Source organism: Dromaius novaehollandiae, chromosome 1, assembly GCF_036370855.1.
Source record: "Dromaius novaehollandiae isolate bDroNov1 chromosome 1, bDroNov1.hap1, whole genome shotgun sequence".
NCBI classification, from domain to species: Eukaryota; Metazoa; Chordata; class Aves; order Casuariiformes; family Dromaiidae; genus Dromaius; species Dromaius novaehollandiae.
In genome coordinates, this window is record NC_088098.1 from 84993059 (window position 1) to 85011281 (window position 18223).

General features: G+C 40.2%; 1 protein-coding gene across 9 annotated transcripts in view; it reads right to left on the minus strand.

The window, feature by feature from the left end:
• Window positions 1-18223, minus strand: part of TSPAN9 (tetraspanin 9) — a 196377-nt gene that overhangs the window by 174287 nt on the left and 3867 nt on the right. For 3 of the 9 annotated variants that reach the window (XM_064517965.1, XM_064517973.1, XM_064517994.1), the window contains one exon: window positions 12548-12592. The exons of 5 other annotated variants lie outside the window; for them this stretch is intronic. Coding sequence is in view for 1 of the 4 variants with exons in the window: in XM_064517952.1 (XP_064374022.1) it covers window positions 7750-7774 (25 nt within the window). In the remaining 3 variants the exon portion in view is untranslated. Of the gene's footprint in view, window positions 1-7749; window positions 7784-12547; window positions 12593-18223 lie in introns of those variants that run through there. One more of the 9 variants, XM_064517952.1, reaches the window with a different exon arrangement.

Below are 18223 nucleotides of genomic sequence, written 5' to 3' on the forward strand. Positions count from 1 at the left end.
TTAAATGAAATCCTGAATACCAATAGCAAAATAATGAATAAAGGTAACATGCTGAAAAGAGAGGGTCCTAAGAATGAAGTACTGATAGAAGAAATGCTCTGACAGAAGTGATCAAGATAAGGTATTGAGCAAAGAAAGGAAAATACAGATAAGGTTTTCATGACTAGGAAACCCCCCCCCCATCACCTTTGGATTGCTAAATGAAGTTCATCGAGGGTTACTACTGAAGGATCCATGGCCAAGTCTAAAGTTGATATAACACCCATATAGTTCCACTGAAATCAGTAGATCCCTTATTCACAAGTAGGTTTGTAGCATGAGATACACAGCCAGTACTGACCAAATTTGCTGCAGAACCAGTGGCAATATAACTGCATCAGCACGGTGCTGTTCCCAAACTAATTAATCCTGCTGAGAGATAAGGGTGATCAGCTCAGTCGTAATGCTGTAATAACACAGGTACTCTGCTTTCAGGACTCACATAGTATCTCCACATGCTACCATTCACACCATGTAGGTACCCGACTTCAGTCGGCAGCAGCTAAGGGTTCTCTGAATGCAGTGTCTGACACGGCATACGTACTTCTGTATTTGCAAGATCAAAATTTATATTCACTATTGCCTACCAGCAGGCCTGTCACATCACTGAAACCTACATTACATCTAGTCCAGGCCCACAGTCCCAGCAGAGTTAGTAGACTGGTATGAAATGAACCTTCTAGTCCCCAAACCAGGGAAGGAGAGACTGACAAGTCTTTAATGACAGCCTCCTCAAAGCACAACAGTCCATTCCCATACTCAGGAAATTGAGTATACATATTGGAAGACTGGTTTGATTAAACAGGGAAATTATGACTGAGCTCCAACACAAAAAGGACATTTACAAGAGATAGAAGTAAGGACAGACTACAGAGGAGAAATAAGGAAACCCTGCCCTGGCACAAAGTGCTGCTAGGAAAGCCAAAGCTCTACTTAAGTTGAAACTGGCAAGGGACATCAAGGCCAGTAAGATCTACATTAACACTAAAAACAATAAACAAGGAAAATGTTGGCCTGCTGCTGAATGGGGCAGATGATATAGTGCCAGCAGATAGAGATGCAGCTGAGGTTCTTAATGACTTCTTTGCCTCATTTTTCACTAGTGAGGTCTCAGGCCCCTGTGTCTCAAGACAGGCTTCAGGAAGAACAGGAATTACCAGTAGCAGAAGAGGATTGTGAGTCAAGGATTTCTTAAAGAAACCTAAACCCTGTACGTCCATGGGACCAGATGGGATGCACCCTAGCATGCTGAAAGAATTCGTCAATGTCATAGGACAACTACTTGCTATCACATTTGAAAGGTTGATCAGGGTACGTCCCATGACTGGAGAAAGGAAAGTGTTACATGCACCTTCAAAGAGGACAAAAAGAACAATCCAGGCACCTATAGGCTGGTCAGCCTCACTTCAGTCCCTGGAAAAGTCACGGAGCAAGTCTTCTTGGAACACATTTCTAGGCATATGAAGATGATGCTAGTGAGTGAGAACAGTCATCATGAATTTACCAAAGGCAAGTCATGCCTGACCAACTTGATTGCCTTGTGTGATAAAACAACTAGATTTGTAGACAAGGGGAGAGCAGTGGATATCATCTACCTCAGCTGTAGCAAGTCTTGTAATACTGTCTCCCTTAATTTTCTTGTATTCAAGTTATGACCTTGCAGTCTGGATGGATGAACAACTAGGTGGATAAAAAGCTGTTTGGATACTGGATCTCAGAGGATAGTGGTCAATAGGTCAGACTACCTGGAGGCCAGTAACAAGGAGCAGCACTTGAGGCTTGTCCTGTTTAACATCTTTATCAACGACCTGGAGAAGACAATGGAGTGTACTCATCAAGTTTGCAGATGACAGGAAACCAGGGGACGCAGACCATACGCTCCAGGACAGGGCTACCGTTCAGAAGGTCCTAGACAGTCTGAAGGAACAGGCCATCAGGAACATCACGAAATTTGATATGGACAGGTGTGAAGTCCTGCACCTGGAATGGACTGACTCCCAACAATACAGGCTGAGGACAGACTGTCTAAGAAACAGCTCTGCTGAAGTGGGGGGTGGGGAGTGGACATGGGGTGTCATGATGGACATTAGGCTAAACATCAGTCAGAATTATGCTGTGGCAGCAGTAAAAGCTAACGGGATACTGGACTGCATCCACAGGAGTACACTCAGTGGATCAAGTGATTATTCTACTTTACTCAGCACTATACTGTATCCAGTTTTGGACCCTCTGGTACAAGAAAGATGTCGATAAACTTGAGTGAGTCTAGCCAAAGGCCACCAAGTTGTTCAGAGAATATGACCTGAGAGGAGAGGCTGAGGGAACTGAGCTTGTTTAGCCTGAGGAAGGCTTTGGGGAGACTTAATAGCAGCTCTTCAATGCCTAAGAGGTTACCAAGAAGAGAGAGTCAGGCTCTTTCCTGAGAAATGCAGTAGGTCAACAAGAGACAATAAATTGACATTGCTCATAAACTGAAAAAGTGGAGGCTGCAACTGAACATAAAGGGAAAAAAGTCACTGCCATGAAGCACTGGAACAGGTGCCCAGAAAGGCTATGGAATTTCTTGCTCTGAGTGCAGGAGTTGGACTAGATGATCTCCTGAAATCCCTTCCAACATGAATGATTTTGTGGTTCTGTGATGGTTTATCTGCAGAACTCTACAACAAACCATTTGCAGACACCATATTTATCAGTAGGGCACGGACCTAGGATGACTGGCATAAAGACAGAAATACCTCATCAGTTAGTTCCTGATGGTTACTGTGCCAGCTGTTAGCTGGAGATATGATCTCACCTTACAACCCTGACCATAAGGGAGTCCGGAGGAATCACAGATTCAATACCCTTTGTGATGGTAACAAACATCAATATTTCCTTTTGGGTACTCATCACTCTGAAGCAACAGCATTTAAAAATGCTGTTAGAAGATGGTATTTGAAATAGCATTAACAGCTGGCATCTACCTATACCAGGGTTTCCTGTTCTGCATCCACAAGGAGTGCTGTCACATGTTTGCAGTACACAGGAATGTTTGGGCTGCTCACCCCCAGCTTCTGTGCTTAGTTAGCAGTTTCAGGAAAAGTTAAATTACTGTCCCCACCTCCTTCTTATGCCTTCCTCAGTACAAATGCAGTGATATGGGTACCCAGATGCATAAGGCAGTATAGATATAAGCTCTTAGTCAGTCTGGAAGCAAGTCTTTGGAAACTTTCCCTGCTGCAGATGGTCTCCCTCAGCCCATATATCACATCTATAGTATCATTATCCATATTATATCCGCTCCATAAGAACAATCATTAGAAGGAAGCCTGCCAGGGGTAGAATAGTATCAAGTAGCTGACCACACTAGTCAGTGATAGGACCCACAGTTAACGTCATCAGATGTCATGCCAATCATAAGTAGGCTTGCTGACACCAAACTCTGAGGGCGGCAATAACCCAGCAGGGCCAACCCGAATCGTTGCCTAGAACACAGTCTGAGGTAAGACTTGGCTTCCAGTTGCTCCCATGACTCAGTTAAACATACAGAAACAGTTGCCCACATTACATAGATACTTTTGTTCAGTAGTTTTGTGAAATCTCTCTCTCAAAAGACTGTTCACACCATTATCAGCAGCAGGCACTGCATCACAGTAAGCATCCCAGATACCTGAAGCACAGTTAAGTACTTATGAGGAGAAAAGATAAATACAGTTTGAAAAAAGAGAATGCTGGTTATATATATGTAAAAGGAACATCAAAGTACCTAAAGTACAGGAGATCAGAGTTCATGAAGTACAGAAATTTCAAAAACACTTTCCTCAGCTACATCTCTCCATGGTGGTGTTGCTTTCACTGGCATCAGCTCTGACCACATGTACATGTAATTATGAACAGGTGCTCTCAGATACCACCACCAGCACATGTACCATAGTTTGGGAACCTCTGAGTTAGCACAGCCTCCTGTCCAGCAAATCACTTTTACACAACAACCCACCTAGTCCTGAGCACATGATCTTTGCTGTCTGACAGCTGTGGGCAGACTAACTTCCCTACAGCTCCACAGCCTGTTCCCTTTCTCCCTCTTTCTGTCTCCCTCCCCCCCCCCCCCTTCTGTAAGTGCAGTCCCATTGCATGACAGAAGTTACTGATAAGGGACGAAAATGCCTCCATTTTTTGCTGAATAATAAGCATACATCCAACCACATGTAATAACCTTCCATTCACGTGGTGCAACAGAGGTGCACTGTTCTGACAGTACTAGAAGTTCACCTGTCACTTGATGGGAAGGCATGTGGGTGCCTTGGTCAGATCAGAGTGGAGACAGCATTCTGCTCAGCCTGGCAGTGCTTCATATAAGAAAATACAGGATGCTGTGCAGTCTTGAAATGCTGGGCATTATATCCTCACAGGAAGGGACAAAAATTTCATAGCAGTCGGTAGAGAGAATTTGTTCCCACTTGAAAATCTCTAATTAAACACAGAGAGAACAGACTCAAAAGCTGAAACCAAAGGTTTAATATCCCTCTCCAAGTAGGTTTTCTTCACTATATTTGGATATTTACTAATCCAATCTACCTACATACCCAACGTGTTTCAAATGCACTTGACTCACAAACCCACCACCTAGCTTGATGATGAGTTCTACAATGTGCTGTATGAAAAACTAGTACACAATTTTCTTTCATTCTTTTCCCATCTTTGTGTTGCACTGAACTTCCCTTTCCTGTATTATGACAGAAAGGGATGAAAAGCTTTGCTGAAAGACTACCAAACTCAAAAATAAGACCACCTATATAAGAATACTATATATTTTGAATTTTAAGTATTTACTTCACATTTTTATTCTAATTGGGTGCCCATGGCATTATGGTAGTGCAAACAAAAATGCATAAGGTGAATTAACAGAGTTGTTATTTTGAAACACAGGTATACAAACATGGCTTTCTGTAAACTGAGTGCAGAGAACAAAAATGGACATGAAGTCTCTAAACAATCTCAGTATTTTAACCTATAAAGATGTTGAAAAATCCTATCCTCTCTCTTCACCCACTGTCCCTTAAAGAGAGAATTTGCATGTCCATATTACTTTCTTTCTACATACTGCCACTACCTTCTCATTCATCTAAGGTTCATCAGCCTCATATAATACATTTCAAATACGGTAGTTCTAGATGCTTTAACAAACAGGAACTTGCCTGAGCTTGGCTGGATTCCCTCAACCCCACACTCCTCCACTGGTTGTAGATGGCTGGTACTAGCCAACTGTAAGCCACTGTTCCTGAACAAGTAACAATTGTTGAAACAACTTAGAGTTTAGTCTATGCATTGTTCTGCACTGTTATCAAAGGAAACACTCACATGAAGATACAAAAGCAGGAAATATTTAAAAAGTACATTCCTTGGCACCAGCCCATTGCCTTCTGAAGTCTTAACTGCATCGTGCATCATACCGATAAACAGAAGATGTACTGTGCACAGCTTTAAAAGAAAATAAGTAGATTGAAGATTAAAGCACCAAACACTTGTGACTTGTAACAAATCTTAAAGGTCAATGTTGCCCCCAGGATTTTTATTTCAGCCATTAGCTTTAAGTGCCAGACAGATACAAATGTCAGTGGGTGTCAAAGGTAATAAATAATACACTGACATAAACATACAGCCATTGACACTGGCTTTCCACAGATTCTCTTTTTTTAAAATTAGTTTACAAGGCTATAATAATAAATTACAAGAAAGGATACCAGTGAGTTTTAATAGCTTACAAGTTGTCTGATGAAAAACTAGAGTATCAATATTCAGTTCACCTTAGGAGTTATATTCTCATCTTGCATGTCTCTGCACTGACCTGAACAGCACCGAGTATCACAGGTGGGACTGGACAAAGAGCGCACTCAGTTTTTCCTGTGTGAGGTCTCCCTACTAACCCATGCAAAAATCAGCTCCCAAAGCAACTTTTAATCTCTAGGAGATGAGCAGAACCACAAACCATAGAAAATTGCATATTTTAAGCAACACTGATCATCATATTCTTAAGTTTACATTGTGTTGCACCTGTTAAAATATTAACATCAAAATACTGAATAGAAAGTACATATATAGCCTTCAGTAACTTCTTGAACATTTTTATATTCTTTCTAACATGCACAGGGCATGTAAGAAAAAAAGAAATGTTATCAGATAAGCATTTAAACACTTAAACATATTTTAGAATCCATAAATGCTATTTAGGCTGAAAATAAATTCTTGGAGACAATATAAATTAATTGTTAGATATAATCTCTGTAAAAGTATGCTTCTAGAAAAGCAAATACATTTTAAAACAACAGTTTCATGGAAAAATTAGACACTTCTGAAACAATCTAATTTTTAGTTTCACCTTAATTTGCATGAACACATCAAAAAGATTACCAAAATGAACAGGACAAAAAGAAATATTTTGATATGAGTTTTGTCCAGTAACTGGTTTTAACATATTTATTATTTTCAGCAGTATTGTATGACAAGTCCATTATTTTCAGTTTCTTTAGGCTGGGAACAATTCCTAAGTAACTCTTCAGTATCAATACTGCACATGCAGACACTCATTGAAGAGGCAGAGCCCCTGCAAAGTCTGATTCTGCTTTAAGTTTACATTCTACCCAAATTCAAACCAACTTTCCTGTAGGGATGAGATTTCCTGCTTTTGCAACTGCTTCCCGAAAATCTGCATGGCCTGCCCTGCTTAGATTCACTCACACTGTTCTTTAGCCATACATGGTTCATTCTCCATGCCCCTGAGCACTCAGCATCTCCAGCTCCCTTCATTTTTGCTGTTAGCAAAGTTTAGTCAAACCTGACTTAATGCTCTTCTCTGGAAGAGAAAGTAAAAATAAAAACACAAAGGCAAATCAAATGCTAGCAACCTTGGGTGCAAATTTTACCCATCTTGCTTAGTATCAAATAGGAGAACCCAAAACATTTGCTGCTTAACCTTTCTGGTCCATATGATGGACTGCTTTGTCAGCTGGTATTCCTCTCAGTTTCATTCTGACTTTATTTAATGCCTGGCTTTGTACTAAATACCTCATCAAAATCCAAACAGGTTTCATCAGCTATCAAGTCAGGCAGATAACTGCATCAGATAAGGGTCTGGGATTTCCCTGATATAACCTAGTTATAATAAGCAGAAGTTTCCTGTTGAGTTACTTTGGGGAGTCTCTCCATAGGCCTCTAAAAAACAAAAGTGAGAAAATTAGAGGAAATAAAATAGGCTTTTCCTCTCCCATCCTGAGTACTACATAGCCACAGTGCATTCATGTGATGCTTTACTTGTTAATGATAATGCAGTATCTTCCATGCCCTCAGACTGCATACCAAATCCTAGCTAACTGACCGTTTGTTTCCTAATTCCTCTATTATCCTTCTTAAACATTGCTGGATTGAGGACTTTAGAACAGGAAAGCTTCTACAATATTGGGTCAACTAATCCCCCTGTCACACCAAGGCAATATAGATCAAGTAGTGAAGGAACTGGCAAGCTGGGAAAGATAAAACAGCTGAATAGCACAGTTTAATTTAGAGCATCACAGGGCTGAATACAGGATAACAGCATCACGGCACTTCAAAGGTAGGAACACAAAGGAGAGAGCATGACAGAGGGGACAGAACTAGGATTAATGACTAGTCTTGTTACTTACATATATGACCAGCTTCTTTCAAATGCACTGAACTGTCAGCCCAAGCACCTACCTTGGCAACAACTTCCACAATCCATAATGATACCCTATACAAAAACAATACAATGTCCATTGAGAAAAAGCTTCCCTGCTTCTGCTTGGGGGAAACCCAGCTAACTGGAAGTTTTCAGCAACTGAATCAGACAAAGGGTCAGGAAGCACACTAATAGGAAACAATTTGATATTAGCTCTACCTATGTCTGGGAAATTTAATGTTTTCTCTCCATCTCTAACCTCTGTGATACTACAAATGCTTCTGCTGAGTGACAGAGGTATCCCTGAAAGATGGAGAAGGGACTGAAGCTACAAGACAGCAAATTTGTGCAGCTACTGAAATTTCCACTTATGTCCACATTATTTCCACCTGTGGAGCCACAGACTGGCCTAACTTCTCTCCTACATGAAAGACCACTGTTCAGGGAGAACAAAGGTAATGATTTTATGTGAAGGAAAGCATAAAGAGTGCAAAGAATCTACTGATGATTTCTTTATTGGGGTAAGCTTTTGCACCCTAATGAATTCATTTTCTTGGTTCCTTAAAACAACTGCACCTAACCATACAATGTTTCTCTGGAGCTGAGCAGCATGAACAGTGCAATGTCAGCAATGAAAGGATTTTAAATACAACAACTCAAAATCAAAGTGGTCTGGATTGACTGTATGAGGAGCTATACCTCCAGTGCAAGATGTTTAAGGACTGAATAGAAAGACTGAAAACCACTACTTCAACAAATTCAGCTCTCCAGTAGGCTAGCACATGAACATATATACACATCACTATTTAAAAAAAAAAAAAAAAAAAAAAGTCTTTCTATTTCATCAGAGATGCAGAAAGCATGCTGCATGCAAAAAAAAACATGTACCATGGACCAGATCATACCACAGAAAGTACCTGACTGCTTTAAGCGGCAGCTATGCCTGAGAACTGCTGTATGGAATGTATCCAGGCACCACAGCTCTGCAGTAGCTTTGTGACAATGAGGAGAAACAAGCTAAGGAAGACCAGGGAAAGATGCTCCATCAGTAATCACATTGCTCTCTGCATTCTCTCTCACCTGACAGAGAAGAGAGCCTGACCTAATCACTTATAAGCAGGAGATTTATTTTCCTTTGCATGTATGTGTCACTTCAAACTCAAATGAAAATTATTCTCCACATTAAAGAAATTAAATAAAAATTGACCTGTGGGAATACACCACAAAGCTGATATTCCAATGTAGCAGAATTAATAAGAAAACATGTTTTCTTGATGACTGTGGCACCAAAGAGAACTTCTGCAGTTTAATTAATGATAGGGGCAAAAATTCCAGGTTAAGGCAACCTGAGAAAAGCTGATGATTAACTCTACCGATACTTCTGGGATGAATCATTTTCCTTTTCCCATAACTAATTTATCTTTCACCAGCGGGGTGCTCTTATACACTGAGATTTAAGTTTACGGCACATTAAAGCTTAGTTGTATCACATTACTCAGGAACTTGCAGGACCAAATCATTTACAATTCTGCCTTGAGGCCTTACAATTCAGTTTAAAACAAGACCCCCATAAACAAAATTACCTTGACCTAGCAAATGGCCAATCCCAAGGCTGTTGCCCACCGGGATTTTCCTTTTCTCAAGCTATCCTATTAGGACTCTTAATGTTACTGACCTTCATCTAACCTTATCCATTTAAGTAGACAAGCAGGACCTTCATCTGACAAAGTAAGAGACCTATGTCAAGAAGTTACCCAAATCAGACATAAATGAAATGTTAGCTAGACTGTGGAACAAAGGCACATTACACTCCTTCTATAAATAAAGATCTTTTATATAACTCAGGTCATCAAGTTGTTTCTGTAATTGTAAGACAGCCAAAGAGGGTAACAAAATTTGTTCTCACACCTCTCTTGCTCACCTTGCTTGTCTGATGTCATTTTGGATTAAACTGTGCAGTTTATTTTTTTTACAGTACTTATCACACCTTCTTCTCTGTACCTCACTTTGCTCAGTGCAGTACAAAGACCCTGGGAGAAATAAACCTTATTACAGTCCAGAACAAACTAGATAAATGAAAAAGAACTGCCTCAATTTAAAGATGGGGAAAGGGGATGACTTATCCAAGGTCACCCAAGGAGATCCCACACTCTTAGATGAGTAAGGCATGGTACAATCTTACCACCGCTGCACAACAGTTCCCTTAAACATTTAAAATGTATTATTCAATACACCCTATTATAAGTTCAGCTGTCCAGCTCATTTGATATGGCTGCCTGCCAAAAGCATACCATCACAAAGGTTCTCACACATCCTTTTCAGTTCCATTGTACAACAGTGAGAACAAGTTGGGGTCACAGTGCTTTACTTAAGTTTTAAAAAAAATCAGAACCCAAGAAGTGGTGTTTTTAAACTGAAGACCATCTCCACTCATCAACCAAGTGTGACTTATCTACTAAGCAGTTTACTAGAGTAAGTTTTGCAATACACTGCACTTAATTTTGAATGATAAAGAGGAATATTTCACTTGACTTCTGTGTGCATTTTAACACCACAAGCTAGCAAGGCATTCAGTCACCTTATTTTAATCAATCAATATATTGTGCAGATATTAGAAATTCAGTTATTTAAAACCCTTTAATATACATAAATACAAGTGCTTTTCATAATAAAAAGCACACTTCGCATTCTGCTCAGCATGACAAAGTCCTATCTCCTTAGGAGAAATGGATACCTTTGAAAAGAAAACCCTTGAATTACAGTAAGGGGGTTTCTGAAATCCCATAACTAACACTGATCAGTATGCTAAGAAAGTGAGGTAATTTTGGGGTCTGCATTAGAGAGCAGATGCCAATTTTTCAATCTGCTGTGAAACCGATTTCAGGACCATAATGGAAAGGGGAGAGAACTGCATATTACTGTGCATGCAAGAAAAATGTTAGAAATATGCTACTTATTTTCTGTCTCTGATGGATGTGCATTTTTTTCTACTCCTCGATGATGTGATTCACAGATCAGCATTCTGGGAACCAAGCCTATGCCCATTTACCAGTGTAATATGATCATTTAGCATAATCAGCATATGACACTTCTGCACTGCCATGAACTTAGACCAGATTTGTAATGTAAATATTTGCCAAATACTACATCCCATGCCCATGGTCGTGTAACTTAAGACACTCACTTGGTGCACGTTCTTTTCTGGGGGCAGAGTTAAGGCTGTTGTGGGAATTCTCAATTTCATAACATAAGCCAGTTGGAACATCATACTTAACGTTACATTAATTTATGTAGTATCAGATTTTAAAGGGGTGGAAACAAGATGAAAAAGATCACAATACAACAATCATTTCAAGTGGCATAAGGAGAGTCAGTAAGAAAACCCTTTTTTGTCTCATATACTGCAAATATATATGACCTATATCAGTGCCTAACACTCCCCATCTCTCTCTTCACTCTGTCTTGCAACAAGAAGTTCAAGAAGTTATTTATGCCCAGGTAGCACAGGTAGAGATTTTTTTAAGCTAGCTGTACATCTCTTACTATACACCTTATTACTATTTTTTCACAGAAATACACAGATCCCACAATAAGATTTTTCCATAGCAGTTAGACCACAGAACTACTGCTTTGGCATCCAGAAGTCCTTGTTGTTATCCTTCTCAGTTCTCCCCAACATGAACAACTTCCCAAAGTCAGTCTATCTGTGCCATATCCCTGAGAGGGAGTCATTAGGTTTGTATGTCATCACCTGTAACGATTTTCTGGTTGATTTACACAACAGTAAAGGAAAATCTCAGCACTTCCTTTTCTTAACCTCACCTAATATTTTTCTTGCCTTTTCCAATCGCAAGGAAGAGATTTTTCTCCTCTACATCACTGACGCATAATGGCAAATTAATTTTCATTCATTCTTTGAAGCTTTCGGCATATCACTCCTCCAGTCTGAACTCTAAATGCTTCTGCAGTTGCAGCTTGCTGTAAGCCACTGGTCACACAAAATATACAACAGCAGATGTTACTTGCCTGCAGTTGTCTTTACAAGTTTTACACAAGCAGCACAAAAATATGCAGCGTTGATGGGCAAGTCAAGCTGATGACTGGACTATTATTGCTCTGCTGCTCCTGTTTATAGAGCCTATCAACCTGCATCCCTCACCACCTTTGGCAGCACACATGGCTATTAATCAAAAAGGTGGTTCCTTTTCTTCCTTTCTCTGACAGTCAGGAAGCTGCTTCCTCTACTGTGTCAGAAGGGCAATGCAAAAAAGGCAGTGACACATTTGCTACTCACTTGTTAGCCAAGGCCAAATCCTTGAATAAGTAGGGTGTGCAAAGAAATGAAGCGCCAGCCTCACATTCCATCCCACAGCTGCACTAGGGCACCAAACACGAGGGTAACAATGGGTACCTCCAAGATTGACACATTTTTCAAAGCCTCTTTATAAACGTGTGTGCAGAAGTAGACAAAACTTATGTGGCCAAATATAAGTACTCCATATACTTAATATCAGTAGCAACAACGATAGAGCCCTTCTTTTCCCTCCAAATATCAGAGATAGGTAAGAAATCAGAGGCAGAACAATATTTGTATATAATTAATAGAACTAATATCCTTCTGCATCACACCTCCTTCCGTACCTAGGGCAGCGCTTGGAGACATCTCCGCCAACAACAGTCTTACTCCGGACTCTCAGCATTTAAGGCAAAAAAATAACACATTAGAAAAAGGTTTCATAAGTGTTGGCCCAACTCTGCTCCTCTTAATATCACTGGGAGCACAGTTAAAGATCAGACTGACTGATTCTAAATATCCCTCACAGAAATCCTACTCACCTGTGGTATTTTTATGTAAGCCAGTGGAAAACTCCCAGACAAAACCTGAAGGGATGAGGAAGACAAAAATGAATTTTGTTACCTTCTGGACTCACCTCCCATCACAAGCTTATTTCCCTCAAGAAGACAGAAAGGAAAGTTATGTCGAATCCCACATGCTTCTGAATAAAAGGAATAAGTCTAAACAGCTTGGTCTCTATGAGCATAATATACTGATTGTATTTGGACAGGAACTCAGATAATGGCAATAGGTAAAATATTAAAACAGACTTAGAGTAAGAGGAAGACAGAGACCTTTGTGTCAAGTTAAATCAGATACACTAGTCAGAAAAATCCAGTACTTCTTCCTCATTGTGTTTAGGTCCTCTATCACCACCAAGACATCTGAGTAGCTGTATAGCACCAAGAACCAAAATTAAGCAAGACTTCTCCTACTGAACTCCCCTGCACTAGCCCCACTTCCTGATTGGTCTCACCTTTGCTTCTAGCACAAAACACTGCTGTAGTGAAACACACAGAACCAAAACAATGAAACAGCATGAAGCACTTCAACTGTACACCTTCCACTTCCTCCAATTCATACGGATACTTCCAGGGTTATATCAGCACCACCCCAATGCTAGCAGGATGCTGCAAAAATAGCTAAGTGGCAAGAGTGAGACCAGGACTTCCTCCAGCCAAGTGGAAGAATGCTCAGTGCCATCTCCAATGTTTAAAACCCCCATGAAAATTATTGCAGCTACATACAAAAACTGTGGGCAAGTCTTCATGAAACTAGTTCAATGGAAATGTTTCCATTATTCCATTTTTTTTAATGAATATTTTCCCTCTATCTGCCTAACTGTATCATGTAAGATTCTGAAACACTATTTCCAGAGTCTAGAGGGCATCAAAAGTACTCAAGCACATCTATGAGAAAATAATTAGATTTTTTTATATTTCTAACATAAGGCATGATTTGTAAGGCAGGTAAGAAAACCCAGTTTTGAGAATGGCATTTTCAAAGGTTGACGTCCCATCCCCAAAAGTGAGCAAGAAGCTAATTAGATGCTTTCATCTTTAATCTTTTCACATTCAGCTTTAAGAACTAATCTATCCTTAATTAACCTTTGTGCCTGTAGCCAAGAGAAGGTCTTGTTGATTTCACAGTTCACAGTCTGCTTACCATACCTTCTCGAGCACACAGATTCCTCAACAGATTACACACATCATACATTATTAGTTTACTTTATAGAAGGTGCATAGAAGTGAACGCTAGGCTAATCCCTGATGTCAGTGACACGTGCATCAAGCACACACAGGCACTTCTCTAGATAGACAGGGGACAGTTTTACTTCAGCAACTGAGTTAATCATATAGAAGTTGAATGTGGCTTGGGGGGTGGGGCACGAAGTCTAGAATGAAATAATCCAAGTTCTCCATAGTTTCACTAAGCAGGTGTCAGCCAATTAGCCAAACTGATGCCACAAAGCAGTATGCGTCACCTTCATTTAAAAATCAACTTAATTCACCACTAACGTAAGCCAGTTATGTGCAGCCTAAGCAGAATGTATAGCATAGGCAGAAATACTGGTCCAAAAAGTGCCCTTCCGGCCATGTAATCCAACATGCAAGCAGTAATCCTAGTCACATCAGAGATACACTTCCCCATCAAGCCAATGAGTGTAAGGCAGGCCCATACAGTAAAATTAAAAAAGCAAAAGCAAAAGCCTCCAAGAAAACTGTCAGACAAAAAGACGAGCTTTTGCTGCAGATCAAGGCAAAAGCTGACAACAAAGAAACAAGAATCTTCTGGCAAAGTGGAATGCAAGTTGGTGAGGAAACAATTCACAAGCTCAGTTCATGCCCCCCCAGGATTTACTACAGGCCTCAGTTAGATAGAGGCTGTTGGAACAAATGACAATAGAAGGAACAGACAGCCCATGAGACCTTCAGAAACCTACATGTTTCAAACTGTTGTCTAAAAGAGTGGGAAACTGTACTCAACAGCCAGGCAACTCATCCAATCCACTGCTCACAGCAGACAGAGGCCAGGAGATAGGTCTGCCTTCTAAGCCAGAATTCTTGTAACCAGAGGGCTGGAGAAGGGAAAAAAAGAAGGGCGGGGGGGGGGGGGAAGGAGTCGCTCTTTTCTCTTCTAGAAAGCTCAATGCTATGTAAGCACTTATCTCCTTACAACCATTAGGTGCATCACCACATCTGTCCTCTAAAATACACATCTTTCAGTTCCTCAAATCATGTCCCAAGGGCGAGCGAAGCTTGTTTTGTTATTTTAAATGGATGCCTCAGACTAATGCCATCAGCACTAGGTAAGCACCTACTTTGGTGTCACGGACAGCTTTGAGTTTGCTGTGGGGATATTTTTGCACCTGAAACATGGGACAAGTGCCTTTTATTAATCAAAAATAAAAGCTACACCTTTATCCACTAACTTATCTCTCAAACAGTAACAGGCCTGTCTAGTGATTCAAGCTGAAACAGCCTGATAGTTATCTTCTATTGACTTCAGAGGAACACAGAGCAAAGAACATAACTTCTCAATGCCTCTTAACAGTAATGCCTTAGCACCTCCAAAAAAGACAAGTGTCTTGAGGAGAGTTCAAGAAGTGACTTTGAAGTCTAAAAACAAAGGAATGAAATACTATTTGCTAAAGCAGGAAGAAAGGTGTAGATTTCTGCAATCTTAGCAGCATTTCTTCTTAAAACCCTTTAAAAAACAGTTGCAAATCTAAATGAGTGGAGCTACAGTTTTGTTTCCCCTGCAGTAGCTTAATGTAAGAGCAGGAGTGTGGAGGGAACTACAACTACACACACCAAAACAGGATGCCTAGTTCTATTAAGTACATTCATGAACTTCCTCAGCTCTTCAAAGAGGAGAGGGGAACAAAAGGGAAGAGTGGAAGATAGAGACTACATAGTTGGGAAAACCAGGCTATGCTCATACCCTAGCTAAACTTTTTGCTTACTTAAAAGAAAGCAAGACGTAATAGATACCACTTCGGGGTCCCTGGACAGTAGGAAACTCCAACTAGTAGAGTGAGAAAAGGAAAGCCTAAGAGCAAAAAAGAGAAAGAACTCAAAGAGGATGAATTACATTGTTTAGGAAAGACCTCTTTGAGAAGGAGGTCTTGAGAACAGACTCAAAAAGGGAAAGTCTCTTATATAACCCTTGGGAGATATTTTGTGGTAACCATCCCGCAAGGAAAGGGTGGAAGAACATGGAACAAGAAAAATTCAAAGCCACGAAGATGAATTTATGTGGGTGTGGGGACTTAAGAATCTGTCTGTTCTCATTTCCTCCTCCTGGTTCTCCACAGGAGATCCCTTCTGTTTCAGTCCTTTTCACTTTGCCTTCTATATTTGGAATAGACAACACTCCCAAACAACTCCTGTTCACAGCAAAGACTCTTCCTCTTTTATATCCTTCTTTATGGACCACTGGTTCCAGCAATTACTCTTACCAGGAGTTTCTTATCCTAATCTATAACTGCATTCACCTGAAATACCATCCTGGGTCTTCCCCATTACCAAAATAAAACAGGAACAGCTTCACAGTGTAATGCTGAGCCCCTCCTTCCTCTCAAGTGCCTCTGAAGGGAATAAGCTGAAATTTTTTTTCCAAGAGTTGTTTTCTAGAGTTCTTCACTTTACTCTTCCTCTTCTATGTCACCAAATAGCTAGGCAATAGGTATCTACAGGATTTTTATACTCCCTCCAGCTGCCTCTGTTGCTATCAAAAGCATCTAAAGTGCTACAAAATGCAAGATTCTTGCCTGTTCTATCACTTTCCCTGTTTCTGTCAAACAGATCACCAGAGACTTTTTAACACTCAGAGCCACTGTTAACTTGACAAAATTCAAAGACAGCGAAGCAGCACTGAAGAGATCCATCTGAATACTTTGCCATAAGAAACAGCATCACTTTAAACTATTTATAAGGTTTCCTTTACAAGCTTTTAAGCCAGCCATTTAGTTTTATTTCACAAGGAGACGTACTCTGGACAGCTTGTTAATAAAGGTCTCTTCAATTGCCAGAGCCATTATCCTATTTCCCTGATGCTATTTTCCCCACATGTATACAAATGTTGCATTCAATCCTCCATAACTTCAGCTGCACTTCAGCTCCAAACAAGGTAGAGCAGCATCCTTCATTCACATAAGATTACATTCTCAACATAAAATGCAAAGCAAAGCTGATTTTGAGATAAGTTGATATTTGAGAAATCACAGAACTGTTCAAAACAAAGCTAGCTGAACATCCCAGGCAGAGCCACCTTACTCTGAATGGATGTAGGATTTTTTTTTTTTAGCTTACTTAAAAGCAAAAATAAAAAGTTGACTAGGCCACACAGAAAAAGAAATATGCTTTCAAAAACTTCCTTGAATTATATAAAAAAAAAAAAGGAGAGAGAAAATCCAAATAGAAAGTCTCTTTGCATGTGCTCAATATGAGTTCTGAGGATGGCTGCAAACACCATAAAAACAGTGTTTATCACCATAATGCCATATCCCCCTTCAGGGAACAGCATTCACTATTAAATTGCAAAAAAATAAGAGCTGGAGGTTAGTAACAGTAGAGTATGTGAGAGTGTCTCAGAGACTTTACACCTCTGCAGCCATATCCATTTGGAAATCAATAGCGATTAACTGAAGGTTTTACAGGGCAGCACAGACTTCTTACACAGATAAAACTGTGTCAGTCAGAAAGTACCCATCTAGCCTTGTCACAACATTATCTTTCCAAAGAGTCCTTCTCACCAGTGTCCTATACCCAGGAGTCCAACATCAAGGCCTGCCTCTCTCAATCCTTCAGGTCAAATGACTTTAATTAGAAGGGAACTTGAAGGACATCAAATACAGAAAAGCTCAAGGAGCCCTCTGCTCCTAGGATTTAAGTTAATCTCACTTCCCCAGTGCAGAGTCACAAGCTTTGAGCTTGTGACCCTCAAACCCACTAGGTGTGATATTTCAGCTTTTCTTCCTCTGAAAAGGAAGGATAAAGGTGGCCTGATGAACAGTCTTTCCTCCCCGGGGATAGCTGCAGATTTTCTCCCCCTTAGCCTACTGCCTTCACAAGACTCTTGCAACTTCACTTACTCCTCCTCGAGTTCCTTCATCAGTCTAGCCCTGTCACCTCCCCAGGCATGCTCCATAAGGTTAATACAGCTCTCATAATCCTATGCCTGCATGAAGCTGATATATTCCATCACAGCCTTATTATGAGAATACACAGAGCAGTCCAAGCAATTATGGATCAGTGAAGACTGCCCAGAGCAAAGGCAGTTCTACTTTAACAATATCAGTGTAAAAACCCAACCTCAATTCACACCCTTAAGCTGGTTCTAAAGACATGCAGTGACTTGGCCTCAGAAACATAATTAGCTTTTCACTAGTTAATGCAGTTTGTCTCCTTTTCTGCACTTTTAACAACAGGGATCACGAAAATAAACTCCCTAGCTATTAGTCATTTCCACCTTTAGAAGTCTCAGGTATTAGAATAGCATGACAGAGTTCACACTTGACAGGCTATGTTTTCAAAAGAACTTAAAATAAAAGTATTCCCACTGTACCTTCTGAAATAAAGACCAATGCAAACTTCAAGTCTTTTAAACTGCTGTTATTACTTCAGAGTTATTGTAGTGTCTCATATTCACTTCACTGAAAAGAAATACTAAGC